The sequence below is a fragment of the Ranitomeya variabilis genome, chromosome 2, assembly GCF_051348905.1.
Source record: "Ranitomeya variabilis isolate aRanVar5 chromosome 2, aRanVar5.hap1, whole genome shotgun sequence".
In the NCBI taxonomy this organism is placed as follows: Eukaryota; Metazoa; Chordata; class Amphibia; order Anura; family Dendrobatidae; genus Ranitomeya; species Ranitomeya variabilis.
Genome location: NC_135233.1, coordinates 985,294,656 through 985,320,386, shown reverse-complemented (window position 1 = coordinate 985,320,386; position 25,731 = coordinate 985,294,656). Strand labels below are relative to the sequence as shown.

The 25,731-nt window shown below is 45.6% G+C and overlaps 1 protein-coding gene across 3 annotated transcripts in view; it reads right to left on the bottom strand.

Annotated features, from left to right (window-relative positions):
* Nucleotides 1–25,731, bottom strand: part of ACSL3 (acyl-CoA synthetase long chain family member 3) — a 118,615-nt gene that overhangs the window by 23,433 nt on the left and 69,451 nt on the right. For all 3 annotated transcript variants that reach the window (XM_077290891.1, XM_077290889.1, XM_077290888.1), the window contains exons 7-12: nt 24,914–25,037; nt 23,046–23,117; nt 19,911–20,050; nt 18,232–18,404; nt 16,390–16,464; nt 3,942–4,133 (exon numbers count right to left, since the gene is read on the bottom strand). In XM_077290891.1, the coding sequence (XP_077147006.1) occupies nt 3,942–4,133; nt 16,390–16,464; nt 18,232–18,404; nt 19,911–20,050; nt 23,046–23,117; nt 24,914–25,037 (776 nt within the window). The remainder of the gene's footprint in view (nt 1–3,941; nt 4,134–16,389; nt 16,465–18,231; nt 18,405–19,910; nt 20,051–23,045; nt 23,118–24,913; nt 25,038–25,731) is intronic.

Below are 25,731 nucleotides of genomic sequence, written 5' to 3'. Positions count from 1 at the left end.
ACAGAAGATTTCTTTCTTGGGCTTCATTTTTTCTCCCTCATCTATAGAAATGGATCCGGTTAAGGTTCAGGCCATTCATGATTGGATCCAGCCCACATCTGTGAAGAGCCTTCAGAAATTTTTGGGCTTTGCTAATTTTTATCGCCGTTTCATTGCCAACTTCTCCAGTGTGGTTAAACCCCTGACCGATTTGACAAAGAAAGGCGCTGATGTTACTAATTGGTCCTCTGCGGCTGTTTCTGCCTTTCAGGAGCTTAAACGCCGATTTACTTCTGCCCCTGTGTTGAGTCAGCCGGATGTTTCTCTTCCTTTTCAGGTTGAGGTTGACGCTTCTGAGATTGGGGCAGGGGCCGTTTTGTCTCAGAGGAATTCTGATGGTTCCTTGATGAAACCGTGTGCCTTCTTTTCTCGAAAGTTTTCGCCTGCGGAACGCAATTGTGATGTCGGCAATCGTGAGTTGTTGGCTATGAAGTGGGCATTTGAGGAGTGGCGACATTGGCTTGAGGGGGCCAAGCACCGTATTGTGGTCTTGACCGATCATAAGAATCTGATTTATCTCGAGTCTGCCAAACGGCTGAATCCTAGACAGGCCCGATGGTCCCTGTTTTTCTCCCGTTTTGATTTTGTGGTCTCGTATCTTCCGGGTTCTAAGAATGTTAAGGCTGATGCCCTTTCTAGGAGCTTTTTGCCTGATTCTCCTGGGGTCCTTGAGCCGGTCGGTATTCTGAAGGAAGGGGTGATTCTTTCTGCCATCTCCCCTGATTTACGACGGGTTCTTCAGAAATTTCAGGCTGATAAACCTGACCGCTGTCCAGTGGGGAAATTGTTTGTTCCTGACAGATGGACTAGTAAAGTGATTTCGGAGGTTCATTGTTCTGTGTTGGCCGGTCATCCTGGGATTTTTGGTACCAGAGATTTGGTGGGTAGGTCCTTTTGGTGGCCTTCTTTGTCACGGGATGTGCGTTCTTTAGTGCAGTCCTGTGGGACTTGTGCGCGGGCCAAACCTTGCTGTTCCCGCGCTAGTGGGTTGCTTTTGCCTTTGCCGGTCCCTGAGAGGCCTTGGACGCATATTTCTATGGATTTTATTTCGGATCTTCCGGTTTCCCAGAGGATGTCAGTTATCTGGGTGGTTTGTGACCGGTTTTCTAAGATGGTTCATTTGGTACCTTTGCCTAAGTTGCCTTCCTCTTCTGATTTGGTTCCGTTGTTTTTTCAGCATGTGGTTCGGGTTCGTTTGCATGGCATTCCGGAGAACATTGTGTCCGATAGAGGTTCCCAGTTTGTTTCTAGGTTTTGGCGGGCCTTTTGTGCTAGGCTGGGCATTGATTTGTCTTTTTCTTCCGCATTTCATCCTCAGACAAATGGCCAAACCGAGCGAACTAATCAGACTTTGGAAACTTATTTGAGATGCTTTGTGTCTGCTGATCAGGATGATAGGGTGGCTTTCTTGCCATTGGCCGAGTTTGCCCTTAATAATCGGGCTAGTTCTGCTACCTTGGTTTCACCCTTCTTTTGTAACTCTGGTTTTCATCCTCGTTTTTCTTCAGGGCAGGTTGAGCCTTCTGATTGTCCTGGGGTGGACTCTGTGGTTGACAGGTTGCAGCAAATTTGGGCTCATGTTGTTGACAATTTGGTGTTGTCTCAGGAGGGGGCTCAGCGTTTTGCTAACCGTCGTCGCTGTTGGTTCCCGGCTTCGGGTTGGGGATTTGGTCTGGTTGTCTTCCCGTCATGTCCCTATGAAGGTTTCTTCCCCTAAGTTTAAGCCTCGGTTTATTGGCCCTTATAGGATTTCTGAGATTATCAATCCAGTGTCTTTTCGTTTGGCCCTTCCAGCCTCTTTTTCCATCCATAATGTTTTTCATAGATCTTTGTTGCGGAAATATGTGGTGCCCGTTGTTCCCTCTGTTGATCCTCCTGCCCCGGTGTTGATTGATGGGGAGTTGGAGTATGTGGTTAAGAAGATTTTGGATTCTCGTTTTTCGAGGCGGAGGCTTCAGTATCTTGTCAAATGGAAGGGTTATGGCCAGGAGGATAATTCTTGGGTTGTTGCCTCCGATGTTCATGCTGATGATTTGGTTCGTGCCTTTCATTTGGCTCGTCCGGATCGGCCTGGGGGCTCTGGTGAGGGTTCGGTGACCCCTCCTCAAGGGGGGGGGTACTGTTGTGAATTCTGCTCTTGGGCTCCCTCCGGTGGTTGTAAGTGGTAGCGCTGCTGTCTCTGAATCACAGCATTTATCAGGTGTTTTCACCTTTTGCAATTTGGACAGGGCTATTTAGTCTTGTTTCACCCTTTAGTCAGTGCCAGTTGTCCATTGTTCCTGGAGGATTCACATCTCTGCCTGGTTCCTTCTGCTTTGCAGTTCTTTTCATCAAAGATAAGTTCTGGCCTTGATTTGCTGTCCACATGTTGTGGTCTTATTGCTCAGTTCCTTTCTATGTTTTGTCTTGTCCAGCTTGGTCTGTATTAGGATTTTTTTTAGCCAAGCTGGTATCTCTGGAGATGCAGATATACCCTCCATATCTTTAGTTAGCTGTGGAGTTTTTGTATTTTCTGTGGTGGATATTTTCTAGTTTTTTTAATACTGACCGCATAGTACTCTGTCCTGTCCTTTCTATTTAGCTAGAAGTGGCCTCCTTTGCTAAATTCTCATTTCAGTCTGTGAATATTTTTTCCCTCTCCTCTCACAGTCAATATTTGCGGGGGGCTGCCTGTTCTTTGGGGATTTTCTCTGAGGCAAGATAGTTTTCCCTTTTCTATCTCTAGGGGTAATTAGTCCTCCGGCTGTGTCGAGATGTCTAGGGAGCGCTAGGTACATTCCACGGCTACTTCTAGTTGCGGTGTTAGGTTCAGGGTCTGCGGTCAGTACAGGTACCACCTTCTCCAGAGTACGTCCCATGCTGCTCTTAGGCCACCAGATCATAACAGTCCCCGTAGTATATGGACAATGATGATTCCAGAATTCGCGGCAGACTGTGCCCGTCGCCGATTGGTCGAGGCAACCTTTATGACATCATCGTCGCCATGGCAACCATTATGACATCTACGTCGATACTGTGCCCGTATCTGATTGGTCGAGGCCGCCAGACACGCGGGATTTCCATTATGACATTATTGTCGCCATGCTGTGCCCGTCGCTGATCAGATCAGAGACGCGGGATTTCCAGGACAGACAGACAGAAAAACCCTTAGACAATTATATATATACTAGATTGTGGCCCGATTCTAACGCATCGGGTATTCTAGAATATGCATGTCCCCGTAGTATATGGACAATGATGATTCCAGAATTCGCGGCAGACTGTGCCCGTCGCTGATTGGTCGAGGCAACCTTTATTACATCATCGTCGCCATGGCAACCATTATGACATCTACGTCGATACTGTGCCCGTCGCTGATTGGTCGAGGCCTGGCGGCCTCGACCAATCAGAGACGCGGGATTTCCAGGACAGACAGACAGACGGAAAAACCCTTAGACAATTATATATATATATATATATATATATATATATATATATATATATATATATATATATATACACACACACACACACACACACACACACACACACACACACACACACACACACACACACATACATATATATATTTATACATATTGACTAAAGATACTAAGAGCGATTAAACAAATCTCACACTAGCAAGTTACACTATTCTGGTTCCGGTGCTGCAGATACTGGGGGTACCCTCTTCCATCACCCCCTTTTATATGCCCACCCAGAAGCACTTGAGTTGCCCCGACACGTGCATGGGAAAAAGTCCCAGAGGCAACAAGAAGTGAGACCCCGAATATGTCTGCAGGACTGGAACCATAAAGCTTGCAGGGAGGGAAAAATTAGGCAATTTTTGGCAAAAATTAACTTGTTAGCTTCATGTTACAATGGAATATAGAAGAATGTTTTACTCACTGGTTAACACTTACCAATTATTTTTAGGCAACCGTCGGCGTGGAATTCTCCGATATCCCCAGTGCAGAACCAGCGCTGGCCATTTTTATCAACTAGAAAGTCTTCCTTGGTCTTCTGCTGGTTTTTGTAGTATCCCATGGTCACATTGGGGCCACCGATCAGAATCTCTCCCCTGGGACAAGGTTCGTCAGTGTTGAAGTAGCCGCCTAATTGATGAAATGAGTTGTACATTAGGATGGTAAAAAGGAAAAACGAATTACCAGCAAAACCTTTATCCTCAATATGGAGTAAGGAATTACTGCACTCACATGAATTACATGCATTTAGTAGTTCCTACTGAGATTAATCACCTAAAGCTTACACTTATTACATCCTTCCGTGGGAAGCTGCATTAATGACATTAAAAGCACAAAGGAAAAAAAAAAATTATATATATATATATATATATATATATATATATATATATATATATATATATATATATATATATATATAGTAACAAAACACTCCGGGATCGCCTTTGCTGGGGTCAAAGGTCACGTGGTTTGTGCATTGAACTCTGAGGCGACAGCAGGCTTCCAAGATGACTGACCTCAGGTCAGATTTATTAACGTGAAAGCAACATAGGAAAAAACAAAACATAAAAATAAATCCTAGCCTGTCCGGCACTAACTAAACAAATAAGCTGCTATCTAACAACTGGGGGGGTGTTAGGATTTGAACCTGCGACCCTTTGTTTGCTAGTCTGTTCCTTTGCTTGATGAGCTATTTGGAACTTGCTTGACTTCTGCCTGAAACCATATGAACTTCGTCTGGGATAGAGATCATCACCTGCCCTGCTGATTTGTCCCCGCCCTGATTGAGCTTGATTGGACCTACTATATATACCTGGCCCTGTGCAGCTTCCTGTTGCTGAGTATTTTGTGTGCTCAGTCTAACTGAGTGAAGCAATCTCTGAGCTCCTGGTTGGAAGGTGTCTTGCTGGCATCTTCCTGCTTCTTATTGATATTCTGCTGCTATTACCCTGAACTCCTGCTGCTCATACGGACTTTGTGCATGTGTGTTATCCAGGCCGGCCCTTGCTTGGGCTGGTCCTTGCATCTGCGGATATATTGAACTGCCACTGCCATATATTGCATCTCCAGAGGTCTTTCCACGGTCCGGTCACTTGTATACATCTGCTTCGGCCACTGACCTTCAGTCCTGTATCGCCAGTAACGTGACAGGATACTCAGCCCAAAAATGGAGGCCGCTGGGGCAGAAACTATGGATACACGTGTCAGAAAGCTGCAGGGTGCAATGTCCAATTTGCACGCCGAACAGATGAATGGAAAAGCACGGATGGATGCATTTATTATACAAAGCGACCATAATGTACAGAATCTCCAACAAACTATCCAAGATTTGCAGAATACGGTACAGGTGTTGACTGTCCGAATTACACAGCTAGAAGGACAAGCTTCCGTCTCAACGTCTGACAGGCCCCCCAAATTGCCACCGTTTCGTTTTGGAGGTGATCGAGATAAATTTAGTGGATTTTTAAACCAATGCTATCTGTTCTTCGATACACATCCTAATCAGTTCCCGACCGATAGGTCAAAGGTGTTATGCATCATTATGCTGTTAACCCACAAAGCGATCGCTTGGGCTAATCCTCTGATTGAGACTCGGGACGCACGTTTAGACAATTTGAATGAGTTCATTCGGGCGATGCAGCAGATGTTTGATGACCCAAATCGTGCAGCTACAGCTGAATCAACGTTGCTGGCATTACGACAAGGCAAACGTCCCGTTGCAGAATATGCTATGGAGTATAGGAGGTGGGCCGTCGACACTGAATGGAATAATGCAGCAAAAGTAACCTTCTTTAAAAGAGGACTTTCTAGTGCAGTAAAAGACGAACTTGCCCGTGGAGAGACCCCTTCAGATTTGGATGATTTCATCAAACATTGCATCCGGATTGATACCCGTCTGTCTGAACGACGACAAGAGAAGTGGAATTCCATGAATCGCTCAACTAACTCATATAACTCTTCCCTGCCATCGGTCATCAAAGAAGTGCCTAGCCGGAATCCCCGGGATACAGAATCAGAGCCGATGCAAGTAGACGCGATCCAGAGACGAGCGAGTGCAGAACGAAGAGAACAAAGATTTAAAGAGAATCTATGTCTGTACTGCGGGGAAGCAGGACATTTTCTCATTAACTGTCCAAGTCGTCCCACAAGCCGTTCACGAAAAATGGTGGCGGCCATAATGGACCCTGACTCCTACGACGAGGAGACTTACATTACAGAGACTGATTATGCTAAGGATGAGATCCAGTCTATATCATCCATAGCTCCACATGTTAGGAAAGAGAACCGAGAATCCCATTATTTTGTAACAATTAAACTGAAGGTCAACTCCCTGTGGATCACCGCATCAGCCATGATCGATTCGGGAGCCAGCGGGATTTTCATGGATTCTGCGTTTGCTCAAAAACATGGCATAGAGGTGCAAAAAAGACGTTCACCTATTGTGATGGAGACAGTAGATGGATCTCCACTGAATTCGGGGCCAGTGGACCATGAGACAGGACTTTTGGAGCTCTATATTGAGCCACAGCACCGCGAGATGTTGACATTCCTAATTATTTCTTCCCCACATTTTCCGATTATTTTAGGTCTGCCCTGGTTACAGAAGCAAAATCCTAGCATCGACTGGGAGATGAAAAAGATCAGTTTCCCCGTAATGGACGTTCGGGCGGAAGTTACAAGTGAGTCAACATTAGAAACAGCCCAGAATTCAGAATTACCTCAGCTACCAGCGGTGTATGAAGATTTTCTAGATGTCTGTGACAAGAGGGGGGCAGATACACTTCCCCCGCATCGACCATACGACTGCCCAATAGAGCTACTCCCAGGGGCGGCTATACCATTTGGAACTATCTATCCTCTAGCAGGTCCTGAACTAAAGGCTCTCAAAGAATTTATTGAAGAAAATCTGAACAAAAAATTCATTCGTCCATCATCCTCGCCCGCTGGAGCTCCTATATTCTTCGTTAAAAAGAAGGATGGAACCCTTCGGCCAGTAGTGGACTACAGGGAGCTTAATAAAGTGACGATTAAAAATCGTTATCCCTTACCATTGATCCCGGAACTCCTAGAAAAGGTGCGATGTGCAAAGATCTTCACTAAGTTAGATTTATGTGGGGCATATAACTTAGTACGTATAAGACCTGGGGATGAGTGGAAGACAGCTTTCCGTACCCGATATGGACACTTTGAGAGTCTAGTGATGCCCTTTGGACTTTGCAATGCTCCAGCTACTTTCCAGCACTTGGTGAATGATATTTTCCGAGACCTGTTGGACCAGTTCATGGTCGTTTATCTAGACGACATCCTGATTTTTTCTAACTCTTTGGAAGAACATCAAACGCACGTAAGACGAGTGCTAGAACGTTTAAGAGAGAATTCATTGTATATTAAATTAGAAAAATGTGAATTCCATCGAGAAGAGATCCAGTTCTTGGGATATGTCATTTCACCTCAAGGATTACGGATGGATGCTAAGAAAACGCAAGCTATCACCGAGTGGCCTATCCCTAAAAATGTGAAAGAGGTCCAGCGTTTTGTGGGGTTCGCCAACTTTTACAGACGTTTTATTAAAAATTTTTCAGAAATTGTGGCACCCATCACGCAACTGACAAAAAAAGGAGCAAATTTCATCTGGACTCCCCAGGCGCAAGAAGCATTCTCTCGTTTAAAAATGAAATTCACGACGGCTCCCATATTACGCCATCCTGACCCAGAATTGGCATTCATCATCGAGGTGGATGCCTCAGACTGTGCGGTCGGTGCTATCCTCTCTCAGAGGACAGGGGAAAAGAAGTTGCTGCATCCATGTGCATTTTTCTCACAACGTATGTCCTTAGCCGAAAAGAACTATGATGTGGGTAATAAAGAATTGCTCGCCATTATATCAGCATTCAAAGAGTGGAGACATCATCTTCAAGGAGCGGCACAGCAAATTTTGGTGTTGACCGATCATCGCAATCTAGAGTTTATCAGGTCTGCAAAATGCCTCTCTCCTCGGCAGACCCGTTGGAGTCTGTTTCTGAATCAGTTTAATTTTGTAATATCATATCGACCAGGCTCCCGTAACAAGAAGGCAGACGCATTATCCCGAATGTATTCAAGTGATGTTAACCTCGTAACAACACCCAAACCTATTGTGGCCGATACTAAAATCGTGGGAGTAATACATGATGGAGATTTGCTGGAAGATCTGAAAGCAGCATACGAAACAGACTCTTTTCTATCACGTCCATCAGGGGACATACACCTATTTTTCAAAAATCAAGTATGGACTGATGGTCGACGACTATATGTGCCAGAAGCAGCTCGGTTAAAAGTTCTACAACTAGTACACGACTCTAAAGTTGCAGGGCATAAAGGGGTACAGAAAACGCAGGAGTTTTTGTCACGTTTCTTTTGGTGGCCAAACTTTCAAGAAGACGTGAAGAAGTACGTTAAGTCTTGTGACATCTGTGCCAGACATAAGACCCCACGTGTATCTCCTATGGGACTATTGCAGCCTCTTGCCATTCCAACACGTCCATGGGGATCGATTTCAATGGACTTTATAGTGGATCTACCTGATTCCAAGGGAAAGACATCCATTCTGGTGGTAGTGGATCGACTTACGAAAGCAGCGCATTTTATCCCGTGTACAGGTCTGCCTTCAGCAAAAGATACAGCTGATCTGATAATTTGCAATGTTTTTCGTCTCCACGGAGTGCCGGATGAAGTCGTCTCAGATCGAGGTGTGCAATTTACATCTAAATTTTGGCGCAGTCTGTGCTCAGCACTAGACATCAAGGTACGATTGTCAACCGCTTATCATCCGCAATCTAACGGTCAAACAGAACGTACGAATCAGACACTGGAGCAGTATCTCCGTTGTTATATTTGCCATCTGCAAGACGACTGGGTAGATTTGTTGCCATTTGCAGAGTTTTCATACAACAATTCACAGAATGCCTCTACGAAACAGACGCCATTTTTTGCAAATCTTGGATATCATCCAAACATCCTTCCCAAGAATCCTGTGGCGCCATTAATACCAGCAGTCGCAGAAAGAATCTCTCTCCTACAGAAAAATCTGAATGTCCTGAAAGACACATTAAGGGAAGCTCAGGAGAAATATAAAAAAGCTGCTGACAGGTATCGTAGACCTACTCCCACGTTTAGGATTGGAGATCGAGTGTGGCTATCCACTAAGAATTTGAAATTGAAGATTCCTTCTCCTAAATTAGGACAGAAGTTTGTGGGACCATACAAAATCAATAAGATTGTGAGTCCATTGGCTGTACGTTTACAGCTACCAAAATCAATGAAGATTCATCCTGTATTCCACGTGTCTTTGTTGAAAGCCGCCACAGCCAATCCATTCCCGGAGCGATTCCCTCCGCCTCCCGATTCAATTGAAGTGGATGGACAGGAGCAGTTTCTGGTGGAGAAGATCTTGGATTCTCGAATTCATAGAAATGGTTTACAATATTTGATCAAATGGCAGGGCTACGACACAGAAGAAAATTCATGGGAACCGGTAGGCAATGTCAATGCTCCCCGTTTGATTAGACAATTTCATCAGCGGTATCCTGAAAAGCCTGGGCAAATTGCGTCCAGAGGCCGCCGTTAAGAGGGGAGTATTGTTAGGATTTGAACCTGCGACCCTTTGTTTGCTAGTCTGTTCCTTTGCTTGATGAGCTATTTGGAACTTGCTTGACTTCTGCCTGAAACCATATGAACTTCGTCTGGGATAGAGATCATCACCTGCCCTGCTGATTTGTCCCCGCCCTGATTGAGCTTGATTGGACCTACTATATATACCTGGCCCTGTGCAGCTTCCTGTTGCTGAGTATTTTGTGTGCTCAGTCTAACTGAGTGAAGCAATCTCTGAGCTCCTGGTTGGAAGGTGTCTTGCTGGCATCTTCCTGCTTCTTATTGATATTCTGCTGCTATTACCCTGAACTCCTGCTGCTCATACGGACTTTGTGCACGTGTGTTATCCAGGCCGGCCCTTGCTTGGGCTGGTCCTTGCATCTGCGGATATATTGAACTGCCACTGCCATATATTGCATCTCCAGAGGTCTTTCCACGGTCCGGTCACTTGTATACATCTGCTTCGGCCACTGACCTTCAGTCCTGTATCGCCAGTAACGTGACAGGGGGCTTCTCCCACCCAGCTAACAACATACAGTCCTTGAGCACCGCTCTCACTCACGTTTGTCTCACACAGACAGGCAATCTGTGTGCCCCAGGCTGACACCTGAAACCTCCAGCTGGTCAGCCTTTATTCCTGCACTTATTAACCCCTCGGTATCCTGAAGATACTGAGCCGCCTAATTCACATAGGACAAATACCTGGGCGAGATATACCTGCCCCCGACTACCAGACCGACATGATTCTTACATATCCTCCCCCCCTGCTCAGACCACTCAGGTCGAGCAAGAACACTCTCGAAACAGTGTACCCGGGACAGAGCATCAGCGTTCCCCATTTGCACCCCGGGGCGGTGCTCCACCGTGAAAGAGTAAGCCTGCAGGGCAAGGAACCACCGGGTTACCCGACTATTATGGTCTTTGTGGAGGTGCATCCACTTGAGAGGGGCGTGGTCCGTGACCAGCCTAAACTTCCTACCTGCCAGGTAATACTTGAGGGAATCGAGAGCCCATTTAATGGCTAGGCACTCTTTTTCAACCACGGCATACCTCTGCTCATGTACATTCAGTTTCCGGCTGAGGTAGAGGACCGGGTGTTCGACTCCGTCCCTCACATGGGAAAGTACAGCTCCGACCCCAGTATCAGAAGCATCAGTTTGGACCACAAACTCGCGGCTGAAATCAGGAGTCACTAGTACGGGCTGAGAGCACAAAGCTCGTTTCAGGCTGTGGAAGGCCTCTTCAGCCGCTGAGGACCATTTTACCATGACGGAATCCTTCCCTTTGGTAAGATCCGTCAACGGGGTGGCCATGGCTGCAAAATTGGGTATGAACCGGCGATAATAGCCGGCGATCCCCAGGAAAGCTTGTACTTGTTTCTTGTTCACTGGTTGCGGCCAGCCCTGAATTGCCTGTATTTTGTCGATCTGTGGTTTAACCACTCCTCTGCCAATCACGTAGCCCAAGTATCGGGCTTCTTCAAGCCCGATGTGACATTTCTTGGGGTTTGCCGTTAAGCCTGCGTCTCGCAGGTCATCAATCACCGCCTGTACCTTCCGGAGGTGAGTTTCCCAGTCCATGCTGTAGATTACGATGTCATCCAGGTAGGCCGAAGCGTACTGTCTGTGGGGCCTCAAGACTCGATCCATCAATCTCTGGAACGTTGCTGGAGCTCCGTGAAGTCCAAACGGCATGTAAACATACTGAAACAGCCCTTCCGGGGTAGCAAATGCCGTCTTCTCTCTGGCCGCCTCGGCCAGAGGGATCTGCCAGTACCCCTTTGTTAGATCCAGGGTCGTAATATATCGGGCTTTGCCAAGCCGGTCGATTAACTCATCGACCCGAGGCATAGGGTACGCATCAAATTTAGAAACCGCATTCAGTTTCCTAAAGTCATTACAGAACCGTATGGAGCCATCCGGCTTAGGTATCAATACGATTGGACTGGACCAGGAGCTGTGTGACTCCTCAATGACTCCTAAGTCCAACATTGCCACCACCTCCCGGGAGACGGCTTCACGGCGTGCTTCCGGAATCCGGTATGGCTTTACATGAACTGTGACACCAGGCTCTGTAACAATCTCATGTTTCACCAGCTTAGTCCGGCCAGGTTTTTCCGAAAAAAACTGTCGGTTCTGTAACAAAAACTGCTTAACCTCAGATTTTTGTTGTTCCGAGAGAGTCTCGGCAATCTGTACCTCCAATACGGTAGGTGCGCAAACCGGACGGGGCAGATCCGCCGTTAGGGCAGAGCGGTCTTTCCAGGGTTTTATCAGATTCACATGATAAATCTGTTCTGGTTTTCTCTTACCGGGCTGGTACACTTTATACTTCACCAACTCTTTCCATGACCTCAAAGGGGCCCTGCCATTTCGCCAGAAATTTACTATCCACTGTAGGGATTAGGACCAACACCCTATCCCCGGATGCAAATGTACGGACGTTAGCGCCTCTATCATAACTTTGCCTCTGGGCTCCCTGGGCCCGTAACATATGGTCCCTAACCATGGGCATGACAGCGGCAATACGCTCCTGCATTTGTGTTACATGGTCGATCCCCGTTTTAAAGGGAGTGACTTGACCTTCCCAGGTTTCTTTTGCGACGTCCAACAGTCCCCGGGGACGTCAGGCGTACAACAGTTCGAAAGGGGAAAACCCCGTGGAAGACTGGGGAACCTCCCTAATGGCAAACAGTAAATAGGGTAGCAAGTAATCCCAGTTCTTCCCATCTTTGTCTATCGCCTTCCGGAGCATCTGTTTTAAGGTTTTGTTGAACCGCTCAACCAGGCCATCTGTTTGAGGGTGATAGACAGACGTACGCAACTGGTCTATTTGTAAGAGCCTGCAGAGCTCCTTCATCACCCTTGACATAAAGGGAGTCCCCTGGTCGGTGAGTATCTGTTTTGGAATTCCCACCCGACTAAACACTTGTACCAACTCTTTGGCGATCGTTTTGGTAGCAGTGTTACGCAAAGGGATGGCTTCTGGGTAACGAGTGGCATAGTCCATGATGACGAGGATATGTTGATTCCCACGTGCGGACCGGGGAAGGGGCCCAACCAGATCCATCCCAATTCTCTCAAAAGGGACCCCAATGATAGGGAGGGGTACCAAAGGGCTACAGAACCGAGTTTTAGGCGCAGAGATTTGGCACTCTGGACAGGACTCACAATAGTTACGCACATCATTATGTATTCCGGGCCACACAAAACAATGCGATATCCTTTCTGTGGTTTTCTGTACCCCCAGATGTCCCCCCATTATATGTCCGTGGGCCAGGTCCAGTACCTTCCGCCGATAAGGTTTGGGTACCACTAACTGTTGCACAATATCTTCCCCTTTTTTCTCTACCTGGTAGAGCAAATCATTTTCAAGAACCATGTACGGGTACGCTAGCCTAGTGTCAGGTTCTACGGGTACCCCATCTATCATTTTTACATTTTTCTTAGCCGGAGTCAGGGTAGGATCTCTCATTTGCTCGCTGTGGAAGTCATCCAACTGGACTCCCAAATCTGGTAGGCAGGGTGCTGGATGGCTGTCTGCCTCCGCCTCTCGCTGAGTTTCCTCAGTTTCCTCAGTTTCCCCCGCCATAACTGAGAAGGGGAACTGAATGTTAGATTCAATAACCTCCCCAGCAACGTCTGCCTGTGGGACCTCCTCTAGGAGTTCGGGACCTCCAGATGGCATGGGAAAAGATTCACAGCTACGGTGAAGGAGCAACTGATTCTCCCACAACTGCCAGAAATGGGGAAAATCCCTGCCCAGGATTACATCCTGTAACAATGCGGGAACGAGTCCCACTTTGTGTTGCACAGACCCATAGGGAGTGGAAATCGATATGACCGCCGTTAGGTACGAACAGGTGTCACCATGCACACACGTTACAGAAAATTTGTCAGACGAACCCGATGGAAGTGCCACCAGACTAGCTTTCACCAGAGTCACCACACTTCCAGAGTCTAGTAACGCCACAACACTTTTCCCATCAACAGACAATTCACACAGGTGTTTCGCTATATCATTTTGACCCGCATTCACATTCACTAGCCGTGTAACCAAAGACATGCGTTTCTTAGAGTCTGTAACATCGCACTGCATGGGTTCAGTGGTAACAGGACAGTTCGCAGAAATATGGCCCTTCTCACGGCAACGGAAACACCTAACAGGCCCCCTATTGAGCCCACCGTCCATCACTCTCGGTCTCGGAGTGCGAGCAGCCCCGTGTTCCTCCCCCATAGTTTTTGGCGATTTTCCTTCACCCGTAGTCGCTGGAACAGTCTTACCGGTTCCACGAGGAGAAGGCACAGACCGGGTGCCAGTGGTTTCGTCGGGAAGTCCTTCTGCCACGGAATAACGCTCAACCAACTCTACAAGTTGATCCGCTGTCGTGGGATTTCCTTGGCTTACCCACCTTTTCAGCGCTGGAGGTAGCACTCTGATACTTGTCCAGGACAACCCGCTGAATTATTTCTGGGGTTGTCAGTACCTCGGGTTGCAGCCATTTCTTTGTCAAGTAGATCAGGTCGAACATCTGAGACCGCGGCGGTTTATCTGGCTGGTAGGTCCACTGGTGTACCCTCTGCGCACGGACAGCCGTCGTCACACCTAGCCGGGCCAGGATCTCAACTTTCAGCTTCTCAAAGTCCTGAGCGACTTCCGGGTCTAAGTCATGGTAAGCTTTTTGGGCCTCGCCGGAGAGAAACGGAGCAATCAAATCGGCCCATCGTGCCTTCGGCCACTTCTCCCTCAACGCCGTCCGCTCGAACGTTGTCAGGTATGCTTCGACGTCATTTTCTGCAGTCAACTTTTGCCAGTACCGACTCACATGGATCCTTCTGGACTCTGCTTCCGGGTCTACCTCAGGCATGCTCACCAGGCTCTGCGCCACCTGTTGGAGAAGCTGGCGGTCTGCAACCGTCATGTCCAATAACTCCTTCAGCTGTGCGGCCATCAAGCGATTAGCTTCATGCTGTGCGGCAGTGGCCTGCTGCTGTACGGCAGTGGACTGTACTAGGGCTTTCACCACGTCTTCTATACTGTCGCCTGTGCCACGTGATGCCCGCGTTCTCCACCACAATGTAACAAAACACTCCGGGATCGCCTTTGCTGGGGTCAAAGGTCACGTGGTTTGTGCATTGAACTCTGAGGCGACAGCAGGTTTCCAAGATGACTGACCTCAGGTCAGATTTATTAACGTGAAAGCAACATAGGAAAAACAAAACATAAAAATAAATCCTAGCCTGTCCGGCACTAACTAAACAAATAAGCTGCTATCTAACAACTGGGGGGGCTTCTCCCACCCAGCTAACAACATACAGTCCTTGAGCACCGCTCTCACTCACGTTTGTCTCACACAGACAGGCAATCTGTGTGCCCCAGGCTGACACCTGAAACCTCCAGCTTGTCAGCCTTTATTCCTGCACTTATTAACCCCTCGGTATCCTGAAGATACTGAGCGGCCTAATTCACATAGGACAAATACCTGGGCGAGATATACCTGCCCCCGACTACCAGACCGACATGATTCTTACAATATATATATATTATTGACGTTTGAGTGTAAGGACAAGATTTGGTGGTAAAGCCATACTAAAACAGGTCGGGCAAAACACCTAGACCATTTCTTCAAGTATTGAAGATACCAATATTTCAAAATGTTTTCTCAGCCGCAATCAGAATAACCTCCTGACAGGTCACGTCTATTACGTTCCCTCGGGGGGAATATGCAGAACATTTTCCATTGCAATTTTGGGGGCAATAAATCTGCAGCATATTACTGCCGCAGTGTTGTGTATGAGATTTCACAAAATCCCATGTTCACGCTGCATGGAAGAGCCACAAAATAGCCAGAATATAAATTATGCTGTAGACATCATAGATTTCATATTCTGCAATGCAAACTAGAACAAGAAATGATAAAAATTATCAAATTTATTTAGTATTTTTTGCAGATTTTTTTTAAAGCATACTCATCATGTGATTTCACAATATAAACTGTATGCATTATTAAATAGATAAAAAACAAAACAAAAACAAAATGAGCATATATCCTACACGAAGTAAATAGTAATAGTACATGTAAATAACATAGGGCGCTTAGATAAGGCTATATCGATCAAAAAAGTATAAGTCATCAAACCACAGCAAGATGTACCCATCAGGACGATCCTAACATGTCTCTAGTATGAAAACCTTGTGAATGTGAATAAGGCCAGAGCAGGACAGGGCCCCGACTGAGACACCCATCCACGGGACGCTAAACAGAAGAAATACTTAGCTCATAAAGGAGAGCTAGGCCTCCTGTTAATACAAGGTACAAGAGATGACAGCAAAACCAAATAAATGAGCCGGACTATAAAATGGTACATTAAATAGATCTCTTAGACCCGATGAGACTGGTGGATTTATTTTGAAAATCCTTGTCCGAGTGTCTGTGGAAACTTGATATTAAGATTAATATTTTAATAACAGACAGGGAAACTTTCAAGAAGGATTATTCAGCCATTGTGACATTGAATTTCGATGTAAGTACACTAGTCTCTTCAAAGATTTATGTATGAAAATTCTATTGAGAAACCTATTGGCAGATCCTCTTTAAAGTAACTTCATACAATGAGAACCATTTGTTGTCTTATTACTGGAGATCATTAAACTTGAAAAAAATATTTCAGTTATTCAGCAAGAGAATGGAAATATTTGAGGTTTTTTTGCCATTTACAATTTTCTCTAAATATAAATTCTATGTGGCTTCAATTACCTTCTTCCCAGTTCTTAAGTTTTATCTCACAGCAGACTAAAGGCGCTCCCACTCTGCCCGTACTGTAGTCGCACACTGAAAAAACAAGCAATATCCAAAAATTAATGCTTTTGTACCATTTGTACCCACACATCAAAACTTCATTAAAATCGAATGAAAACTCTTTCAAAAGTTTAAAGAAAATGTGATGAGCACATTCCCCTAGTGATAAACCAATGAGCGCTGCTGGGACTACAAAGCCAAATCATGCAGAGCAGGACTCATGTAGCTTAAAAGAGGCCATGCCTAGCCAAAAGAGGCCATTTCTAGCCAAAAGAGGCCATGCCTAGCCAAAAGAGGCCACGTCTAGCCAAAAGAGGCCACGCCTAGCCAAAAGAGGCCATGCCTAGCCAAAAGAGGCCATTTCTAGCCAAAAGAGGCCATGCCTAGCCAAAAGAGGCCATGCCTAGCCAAAAGAGGCCATGCCTAGCCAAAAGAGGCCATGTCTAGCCAAAAGAGGCCATGCCTAGCCAAAAAAGGCCATGTCTAGCCAAAAGAGGCCATGCCTAGCCAAAAAAGGCCATGTCTAGCCAAAAGACGCCATGCCTAGCCAAAAGAGGCCATGTCTAGCCAAAAGACGCCATGCCTAGCCAAAAGAGGCCATGTCTAGCCAAAAGAGGCCATGCCTAGCCAAAAGACGCTATGCCTAGCCAAAAGACGCCATGCCTAGCCAAGAGGCCATGTCTAGCCAAAAGAGGCCATGTCTAGCCAAAAGAGGCCATGTCTAGCCAAAAAAGGCCATGTCTAGCCAAAAGAGGCCATGCCAAGCCAAACGAGGCCAAGCCTAGCCAAAAGAGCCCATGCCTAGCAAAAAGAGGCCATGCCTAGCCAAACGAGGCCAAGCCTAGCCAAAAGAGGCCATGCCTAGCCAAAATGACACATCTGGATTACAGGGATTATCCAGGCTTGGAACAAAATTGTGCACTCACTGTATGTGACTGCAGAATCATATGGGGCAAGCTCTGTCACCGACCCCCGGTACCAGCGGCTGGTTATAGGGCGGCAAGTATGTATTTTAAATATTTGCAATCACGTGCCGGACTTCTGCTGAGAGAAGCCAGACGCATCAGGTCAACATGTGACCATAAGTATAATAATCATATACATGCAGCCACAGGACCACCGGCTCACACCAAGAAATTGTTAGACTTCCAACTGCCCATTGTCATGATTCACCAATCTGCAGTAACAGAGTGACTTTTGCCCCAAGCCTGGATAACCCTTTATTATATATATTTTTTCATTTAACAATTGAGAGCTGCTTTCCATCATTTCCCTTTATAATGTATAATCATGTAGGGATACAGACCAAACCCATAAGGAGGAGGGTGCTATAGCTTTCCATTTATACTCGGGTGCTAACCGAGTGTCTTCGTCACGCTCGAAAAATACATTCGAGTCCCTGCGGCTGTATGTCTTCTGGCTGTTCAACACCCACAACACATGCAGGGATTACCTGTTTGTCAGGGAATCCCTGAATGTGTTGCAGCTGTCAAACAGCAGTGAACATAGCATATTTTTTGAGCATGCCAAAGACACTCGGTTAGCACCTTATCCCAGCACGTTCGCTCATCACTATTCAGAATACTTTTACTAATGACTTTAAAAAAAATTAGGTTGCTGGAGCTGAAGAACAGTAGTTTACTTGCTTGCAGCGCCACCACTGGAGAAATGCAGTAGTACACTGTTCCCAATAAAATGAATGGACTGTGTGTAATGCAAGGATGTACAGTATACCCAAAAGTGAGAGAACCCCCTCCATTAAATGAAAACCTGTTTGTTATGACTGAAGTCCACACTCACTTTCTGTGATTGTGCCAGCACCACATGTCTCGGTAAGGCCATACCCTTGACCAACAGGGCAGCAGAAGCAGATGTTCATGAAGCGTTGGGTGGCAGCGGAAAGAGGTGCCCCGCCAGAAAGCAGGACCCTCATCTTTCCGCCTAGTAGCTTCCTCACTTTCCGAAACACAATCCTGTAGAGACGGAGAGATTGCAAATTATTATTAGCAGAGGATCGAAGGATCCTTTATTTCAGGTACTCGCACTAACCGTCCAGTATGGATACACTAAGTAAATGAGGTAAATGCATGATACAGCTCAGGAAATAACGAATATGCCTGCACTTCTGTAGACAGATAACACAGGATTTAGCCCACCCTTACTCTGGAGAAGGGTCATTTACCCAGTGGGGTCATTCTTCGCCTGAACAACTGAATTCTGCCGGCCGACATCTGGGAAAGGCCATTACATCAGAGATTCTTAGAAGAAAGAGGAAAACACACACGGAAGTGCCGAGGACTACACTCGCTCCATCTTGTCAACTCTAGACTTAACACTAAACCATTAAGAGATCCAGGCCGAGACGCTGCTCTTCCCTAAATGATGACTTCTCGGAGCTCTGCTTATAATGTAAGTCACGCCATACTGCGCCTCTCGGTGGCCTCATTTTTCCCGGCTCAGCTAGATTCACCTTACTAACCCAGGATCATTTAGATCCTGCTGGTTATACAGATCCCTTGTCAGCGTAACGTCACCATTCATGGAGAAAAGGTAACCTCCTGATGTATCACAATCACATGGGCCAGTAGACTAGAATCCAGATAGGCCAAGAAGCCACTAACGGGATGAAAAGTCGGGAGATTGTGCCAAATTGGATGCCAAAGCAAAATTTTGAGATATCAATGCACCAAGTAATGTTTTATGCGAAAACACAATATCTTCCCGAGAATGGGCAGAGACAGATAGCCAGACATGTCTGCAGGAGACAAGGTTTCCTCATGCACAATCCAGGGAATTAACTCAATACCTTTGTGTTTTTCAATACTTTGTTCTATTCCCTTTTCCAATTTTTATGCAAATGAACCACAAATACAGGGAGCCTGGCCCTACACTTACAACTCTCCACCCTCTCTTCCCACCAACCATTGTCCACCAGTCACTGAAAGACAGGTCACTCTTCTGGGTGACCTACCTTCACCGTCGGAGATCTTGAGTGAGCGCAGTCATTCCCTGGGGCAGGTAAAATGCCATCAGCCTTGACTACGCATGTGCCGCCCTAGGAAATGATGATACCTGTGCGAGATCTCCGGCAGGGAAGGCAGATCACGCATAAAAGAGTGTCCTGTCATTCAGTAACCAAGGATCGCTGGGAAAAAGGGAGAGAGGCCGGACAACAGTAAGTGCTCGGCCATGCCCCCTGCACTTGTGGCTCATTTACATAAAAATTGGAAAAGTGATTACACCGGACTGGAATAAAGGATTGAAAAAACAAAGGTACGGAAATAATCTGCTTTACAGTGAGCTAACACAGATTAGATCAGCTGGGGGTACTGAAATTGCTGACAGGTTCCTTTTAACGTGCAGTTGCACCTTACCCAGGGGTCATCCTGTCCGTTGCGATTTCCCTATGGATTCTATAACAAACAGGATGAGGAAGGGGGTAAGAAAATGGAAAAAGGAATTTGAGGAGGAACTCTTACCTGTCACACAGCGGAGTGCTGTAACCTCTCATGATCTGCTTCATTTTATAGTTGTATGCAAGGGAGAACAGACCTTTCTGAACAGGACTCATGGTGGCCACTTTACTCATGACGTTCTTGTAGATGCGGTCCATGATTTCCTAAAAAGACATAGCATGGTTCTCAACGCAACAAAAAAAAAACACAAAAAACATTCTACTCCTTTAACTGGTTAAAGCAAAGAACAAGATGTGAACAACGCTGAGATATAAGCAAAGAAATAACGAGAATGTAGATCTAATAACTATAATCATTTCTATAATTATTACAGTAGCATGTAAAAGTTTGGGCACCCCTAATGAAAATTAGTTATTGTGAACAGTTAAGGAAGTTGAAGATTAAATGATCTCTAAAAGGCCTAAAACGACATTATATATGTGTGTATCATATAAAATCACCATCATTTTAAAAATTCCAAAGTGGATCATTTCCCATTTGTAGAAGCCATCCTCTTTTCAACTTCAGCCTTTTTACTGATGAATTTGTCGAAATTTCATTGAATCCATTTCTTCCCTCTACTCATGAAATGTTCTGGGTGACATTGGCTGCAACACAAGCCCAAAGCATGACTGATCCACCCCCATGCTTAACGGTTAGCGAGATGTCCTGTTCCGGAAATTCCATTCCCTTTTTTCTCCACACATACCTTTAATCAATGTGGCCAAATACTCATATTTTTGCCTCATTGGTCCACAGGACTTGTTTCCAAAATGCATCAGGCTTGTTTAGATGTTCTTTTGCATACTTCTGACACTGAATTTTATGGTCTGGATACAGGAGAGGTTTTCTTCTGATGACTCTTCCATGAAGGCAATATTTGTGCAGGTGTCTCTGAACAGTAGACCAATGTACCACAACTCCAGAGTCTGGCAAATCTTTCAGAAGGTCTTTTACAAAAAAGCGGGGGTCCAGCTTTGCCTTTCTAGCAATCCTACAAGCAGCTGTAACTGAAATTTTGCTTGGTCTTCAAGACCTTATCTTGACCTCCACTGTTCCTGGTAACTGCCATTTCTTAATTACATTTCGAACTGAGGAAAAGGCAACATGAAAACGCTTTTCTATCTTTTTATACCCTTCTACTGCTTTTTGGGTCTCCACCATTTTCATTTTCAGAGTGCTAGCAGCTGGTTAGAAGAACCCATGGCTGTTATTTTTTGGCACAAGGTTAGAGGAGGCTGGGTTTAATAAAGCTGGAAAATTAGCATCACTTGGCCTTTCTAATAATGATGGTGAACATGCCATAACACTAAGAGGCTAATTTAGGTCTGAAACCTTGGTCAAAGCTATCTGAGCACAAAAATCTCCAAGGGTACCCAAACTTATACATTGGGCCGATTTTACTTTTTATAATTTTAAAATGTAAAAAGTTACAGTTTTTTTTTTACTAAAATACAAAGGAAATGTGTCATCTTTACTTTTAGTCCTTTTAGAGATAATTTCACCTTCAATTTGCTTAACTGTTCACAATAACAGTAACTTTGACCGGGGTACCCAGGCTTTTGCATGCCACTGTATATTTTTATATTGTTTTGTGTTTTTTTCACGCAAATCTTAAAATATAGTAACTTAAGGTACCTTCACACGAAACGACATCGCTAGCGATCCGTGACTTTGCAGCGTCCTGGCTAGCGATATCGTTTCGTTTGACACGCAGCAGCGATCAGGATCCTGCTGTGATGTCGCTGGTCGCTGAATAAAGTCCAGAACTTTATTTGGTCGTCCGATCGCTGTGTATCGTTGTGTTTGAAAGCAAAAGCAACGATACCAGCGATGTTTTACACTGGTAACCAGGGTAAACATCGGGTTACCAAGCGCAGGGCCGCGCTTAGTAACCCGATGTTTACCCTGGTTACCAGCGTAAAAGTAAAAAAAACAAACAGTACATGCTCACCTGCGCGTCCCCCAGCGTCTGCTTCCTGACACTTACTGAGCGCCGGCCCTAAAGTGAAAGTGAAAGCACAGCGGTGACGTCACCGCTGTGCTTTCACTTTCACTTTAGGGCCGGCGCTCAGTCAGTGTCAGGAAGCAGACGCTGGGGGACGCGCAGGTGAGCATGTACTGTTTGTTTTTTTTACTTTTACGCTGGTAACCAGGGTAAACATCGGGTTACTAAGCGCGGCCCTGCGCTTAGCAACCCGATGTTTACCCTGGTTACCCGGGGACCTCAGCATCGTTGGTCGCTGAAGAGCGGTCTGTGTGACAGCTCTCCAGCGATCAAACAGCGACGCTGCAGCGATCGGCATCGTTGTCGCCATCGCTGCAGCGTCGCTTCGTGTGAAGGTACCTTTAGGCCAGAAAAATGACTATATATCACACTATCCCTTACTGACACTTTTTATGCCACATTTGGACATGGCAGAAATTTTTCCCTCTTACAAAATGTGACTTTTTAGACAAAATTTCTGTAACAACTCAGCATGATAAAGATCAGACTGCAGATAGAAAATCCACAGCCTTCCCCACAGTCTACAACAAATGTCTCCTGCCACCTAGAAAATGGGTTACTAGCCTTATGATGTACTTGGGGGTGACTTCAGTGCAGAGCAGACAATCTGAATATGGTCTCGGCATCGAATAATCAATATTTCCCCTTTTCCTACTTTCCTAAAACTGATAAGATGCATACTCTTGTTCCCATTTAGCAGCTTTTATTATCCTCTCCATATCTTTTAAATTTTCTTTTTTGAAGGGGGATGTAGGAAATAAAAATAAAAAATAAAAACAGAAAGGATTTTTAAAGGTGCCATAAAAAGCAGAAGTTAAACAGAAGAGGGGTTGCTTTAGAGTCAGTGTGTCTCCTAACCGGCAGAATTACGGTTAGGGGATATTAGGCTGGAATGTGTGTATTGTGGTAACAGAGAACATCGCATTTGGTGCTCGCTGCCAGGTGATGAGACATCCTCCATGTCCCAATGTATGACGTCGGAAGGGTCAGAAGACATCTGATGAGCTCGCTCCCGTTCAATCACTCATCTATGCCGCTTGCAGGAATTCAGAGTAAATATTTGTACCTGGACGTCTTCACACAATGTCCTAACGTCAGGGCAATTTACTTACAGGAATGAGTACAAGGGACACAGCACTAAAGTCACTTACAGGGACAGCGGCCATTAGCGTCGGCTGCAGCTCGGAGGCATCGCCCTTGCTTCCTTTCTTGATTTTGGTGGACTGTAAGAAGACATTTTTATTTATTTGTAACGATACAAATTCAGTTGTGTACATCAGGCTGATCGGTGCTGAGGACAAAGGAAGCCTACACAGAGAACAGTACATGGCCTGCGTCACTCCGACGCGCTCATCATCAACATCTGGTCTACATTAGCAGCTAATATACACAATCCTATATCATGAGCATCGGCAGAGCCCTGGATTATTGCACTGGTGCGCCACAGATAAGTACAGCGTACGCTGCCAATGGACTAGTGCACACAAATCAGTACAGAGGAAAGCTAAGGTATGGAGCTACAGCAGAGTAAGAGGACAACACACACTGTATAATGCAGGTACATGTACCATAGGCACATGCCCAACTTTAGACGCTATTTACAGTGTAGGCATAGAATTAAAGGCGTTGTACAATAGTGGACAGTGCCTTGATAATAGATATATAATCTGAAAGCAGGTATTCATTACTTTAACATTGACGGCCTTTCCTTAGGACAGTTCATCAATGTTTGATCACCTGGTGTTGACCAGAACTGATCCGTTACGGAGCTGAACAGCACAGCTCCATGTACTGTATAGTGGCCATGGCCGGGTAATGCACATCTGCCCCATACTGATGGAATAGGGAACAGATGTGCAGTCCCCGGCGATGGCAAATATACAGTAAATGGAGCTGTGCAGCTCTGTAACTGGTCAGTTTTGGCCAACAACGGGAACAGCTGGTCAGTAGTGGTGCTGAGTGTCACACAGTCACCAATCAGACACGGATGACTTCCCAAGGAGAGGTCATCAATGTTTGAAGTAGTGGACAACCTCTTTAGTACTTACCACCCAGAGTGACACTGTTCCTCCCATGTCTGTGCTGTGTCTCCCAGTGCTCACGAGAAGCTGTTTATGTCATGTGACTGCTGCAGGCAATCAGTGGCTACTGATTCACTGCAGCGGTGATGTGAGATTGTTTATTACACAGGACAGACATCAGAATCCAAGAAGCAAGTATTGAGTTGATTTTGTTTTGCACTGCGGATCTATTAAAGGGATGTCCAGTAGTGGACAACACCTTTAAACTGCATATAAAGTTACAAAACAATACAGCAGCCTTTTTGAGGACTGAGATGTAACTGAATATAGGAGATGTAACCTGCATTACTGCTATATAGAATATACTTAGACAATTAAGGTGCTTAGTGCACAAATTGCCAATTCATGAGAGCCCACCAGCCGCGACAAGGCGTACCTTTCTGTGATGGGACCCTAAACCTAGTATTTATCAAACATGCCTCTCCTGGGCTATAAGCCTACACATTTTAAAGGGCAGGTAGGATCCAGCACCAATTAAAAACAGCCTTAGGCTGAGGAGAGGAGTCCTCAGTCAGGCAAGGAGGCAGCCACTACCTCCAATAGTGGATTATAAAAAAAAAATTACATCTGAACAGAATAAAGCAAGTGTGAACAGAAACACGTTGAAGGGGTCTAAAAAGACAAGTAGTGCACAATGATCCCAATCTGTCCCTTTCCTTAAGGCCTGGAAGATCGATCATCCATTACACAGGCCTAGATATGATAGAAGGTGCAGCTCCAGCTCCTCACAAGGTCACACAGATTTATACAGGCAGCAGGGGACATGGAGGGCTTTCTATAGCTTTCCTAGGATATGTCAGGGGATTACTCGGGCAGCTGGACCCTCAGCGATCAGTCGATTCCTAGGGAAGCTCGCTTAAAGTGGTTGTATAGTTTTACATTAATATAGTGATTAAAGAACTAAAAATGACTCCCTTCCTCCATCCCCCATTACTTACCTGATCAGAAAGCGTCTGTGGCGAAGAATAGCCGACACGACAGCCACGGGACATACACACCAACTCTGCGCTTAGCTCCAACACATGGGCCAGAGGTAAGTAGCCAATGTACGTGTCCGTCTCTCTGCAAAAAGAGGACACTGGATTCAATGCACAAGCACAAAGCTCGAATGGAGAACAATACCATGTAAATGACCCAAAGCAGGTACTTAAAGGGTGAATACAATCCCACTAGAGATCGTGGACAGTGAAATCCCACAACTTACAGGATGTAAATCCCCCTGATGCCTGCCATGGGGATTTATGACCACAAAATGGCATTTCATTCTGAGTCACTTAGTCACAGTGTTTCCAAGCTCCGTCCTCACGGCCCCCGCACCTCATGTTCTCAGGGTCTCCTTAGTATTGAACAGGTGAGAGAATCTGTGGCAATTTCTGATGCCTTGATAATAACTCCATCACCTGTTCATTACTAAGGAAATCCTGAGAACATGATCCTACTGGGGGCCGTGAGGACCGGAGTTTGGGAAACACTGACTTAGATCATCAGGAGAAGAGAGATAAGAGTTACACACCCTGTCGTCAAAACGAGCTCACTGACAAGAGTTCACTGTTAACTCATTTCGAGCCAGTACAGTGATGCAATGGTCCAACACCGTTAATAAAAAATATTTGCAAAAATGATTTTATTTTTTTGCCAAAAATGCATGCGTTTAAAGTTAAAATAAAATCTCCCAGGTGTCTGTTGCCTTTCAGTTTTAAGTATCTGCTACAATTTAATTAAAGGGGTTTTCCCACGAACAAAAGTGAATTTTAAT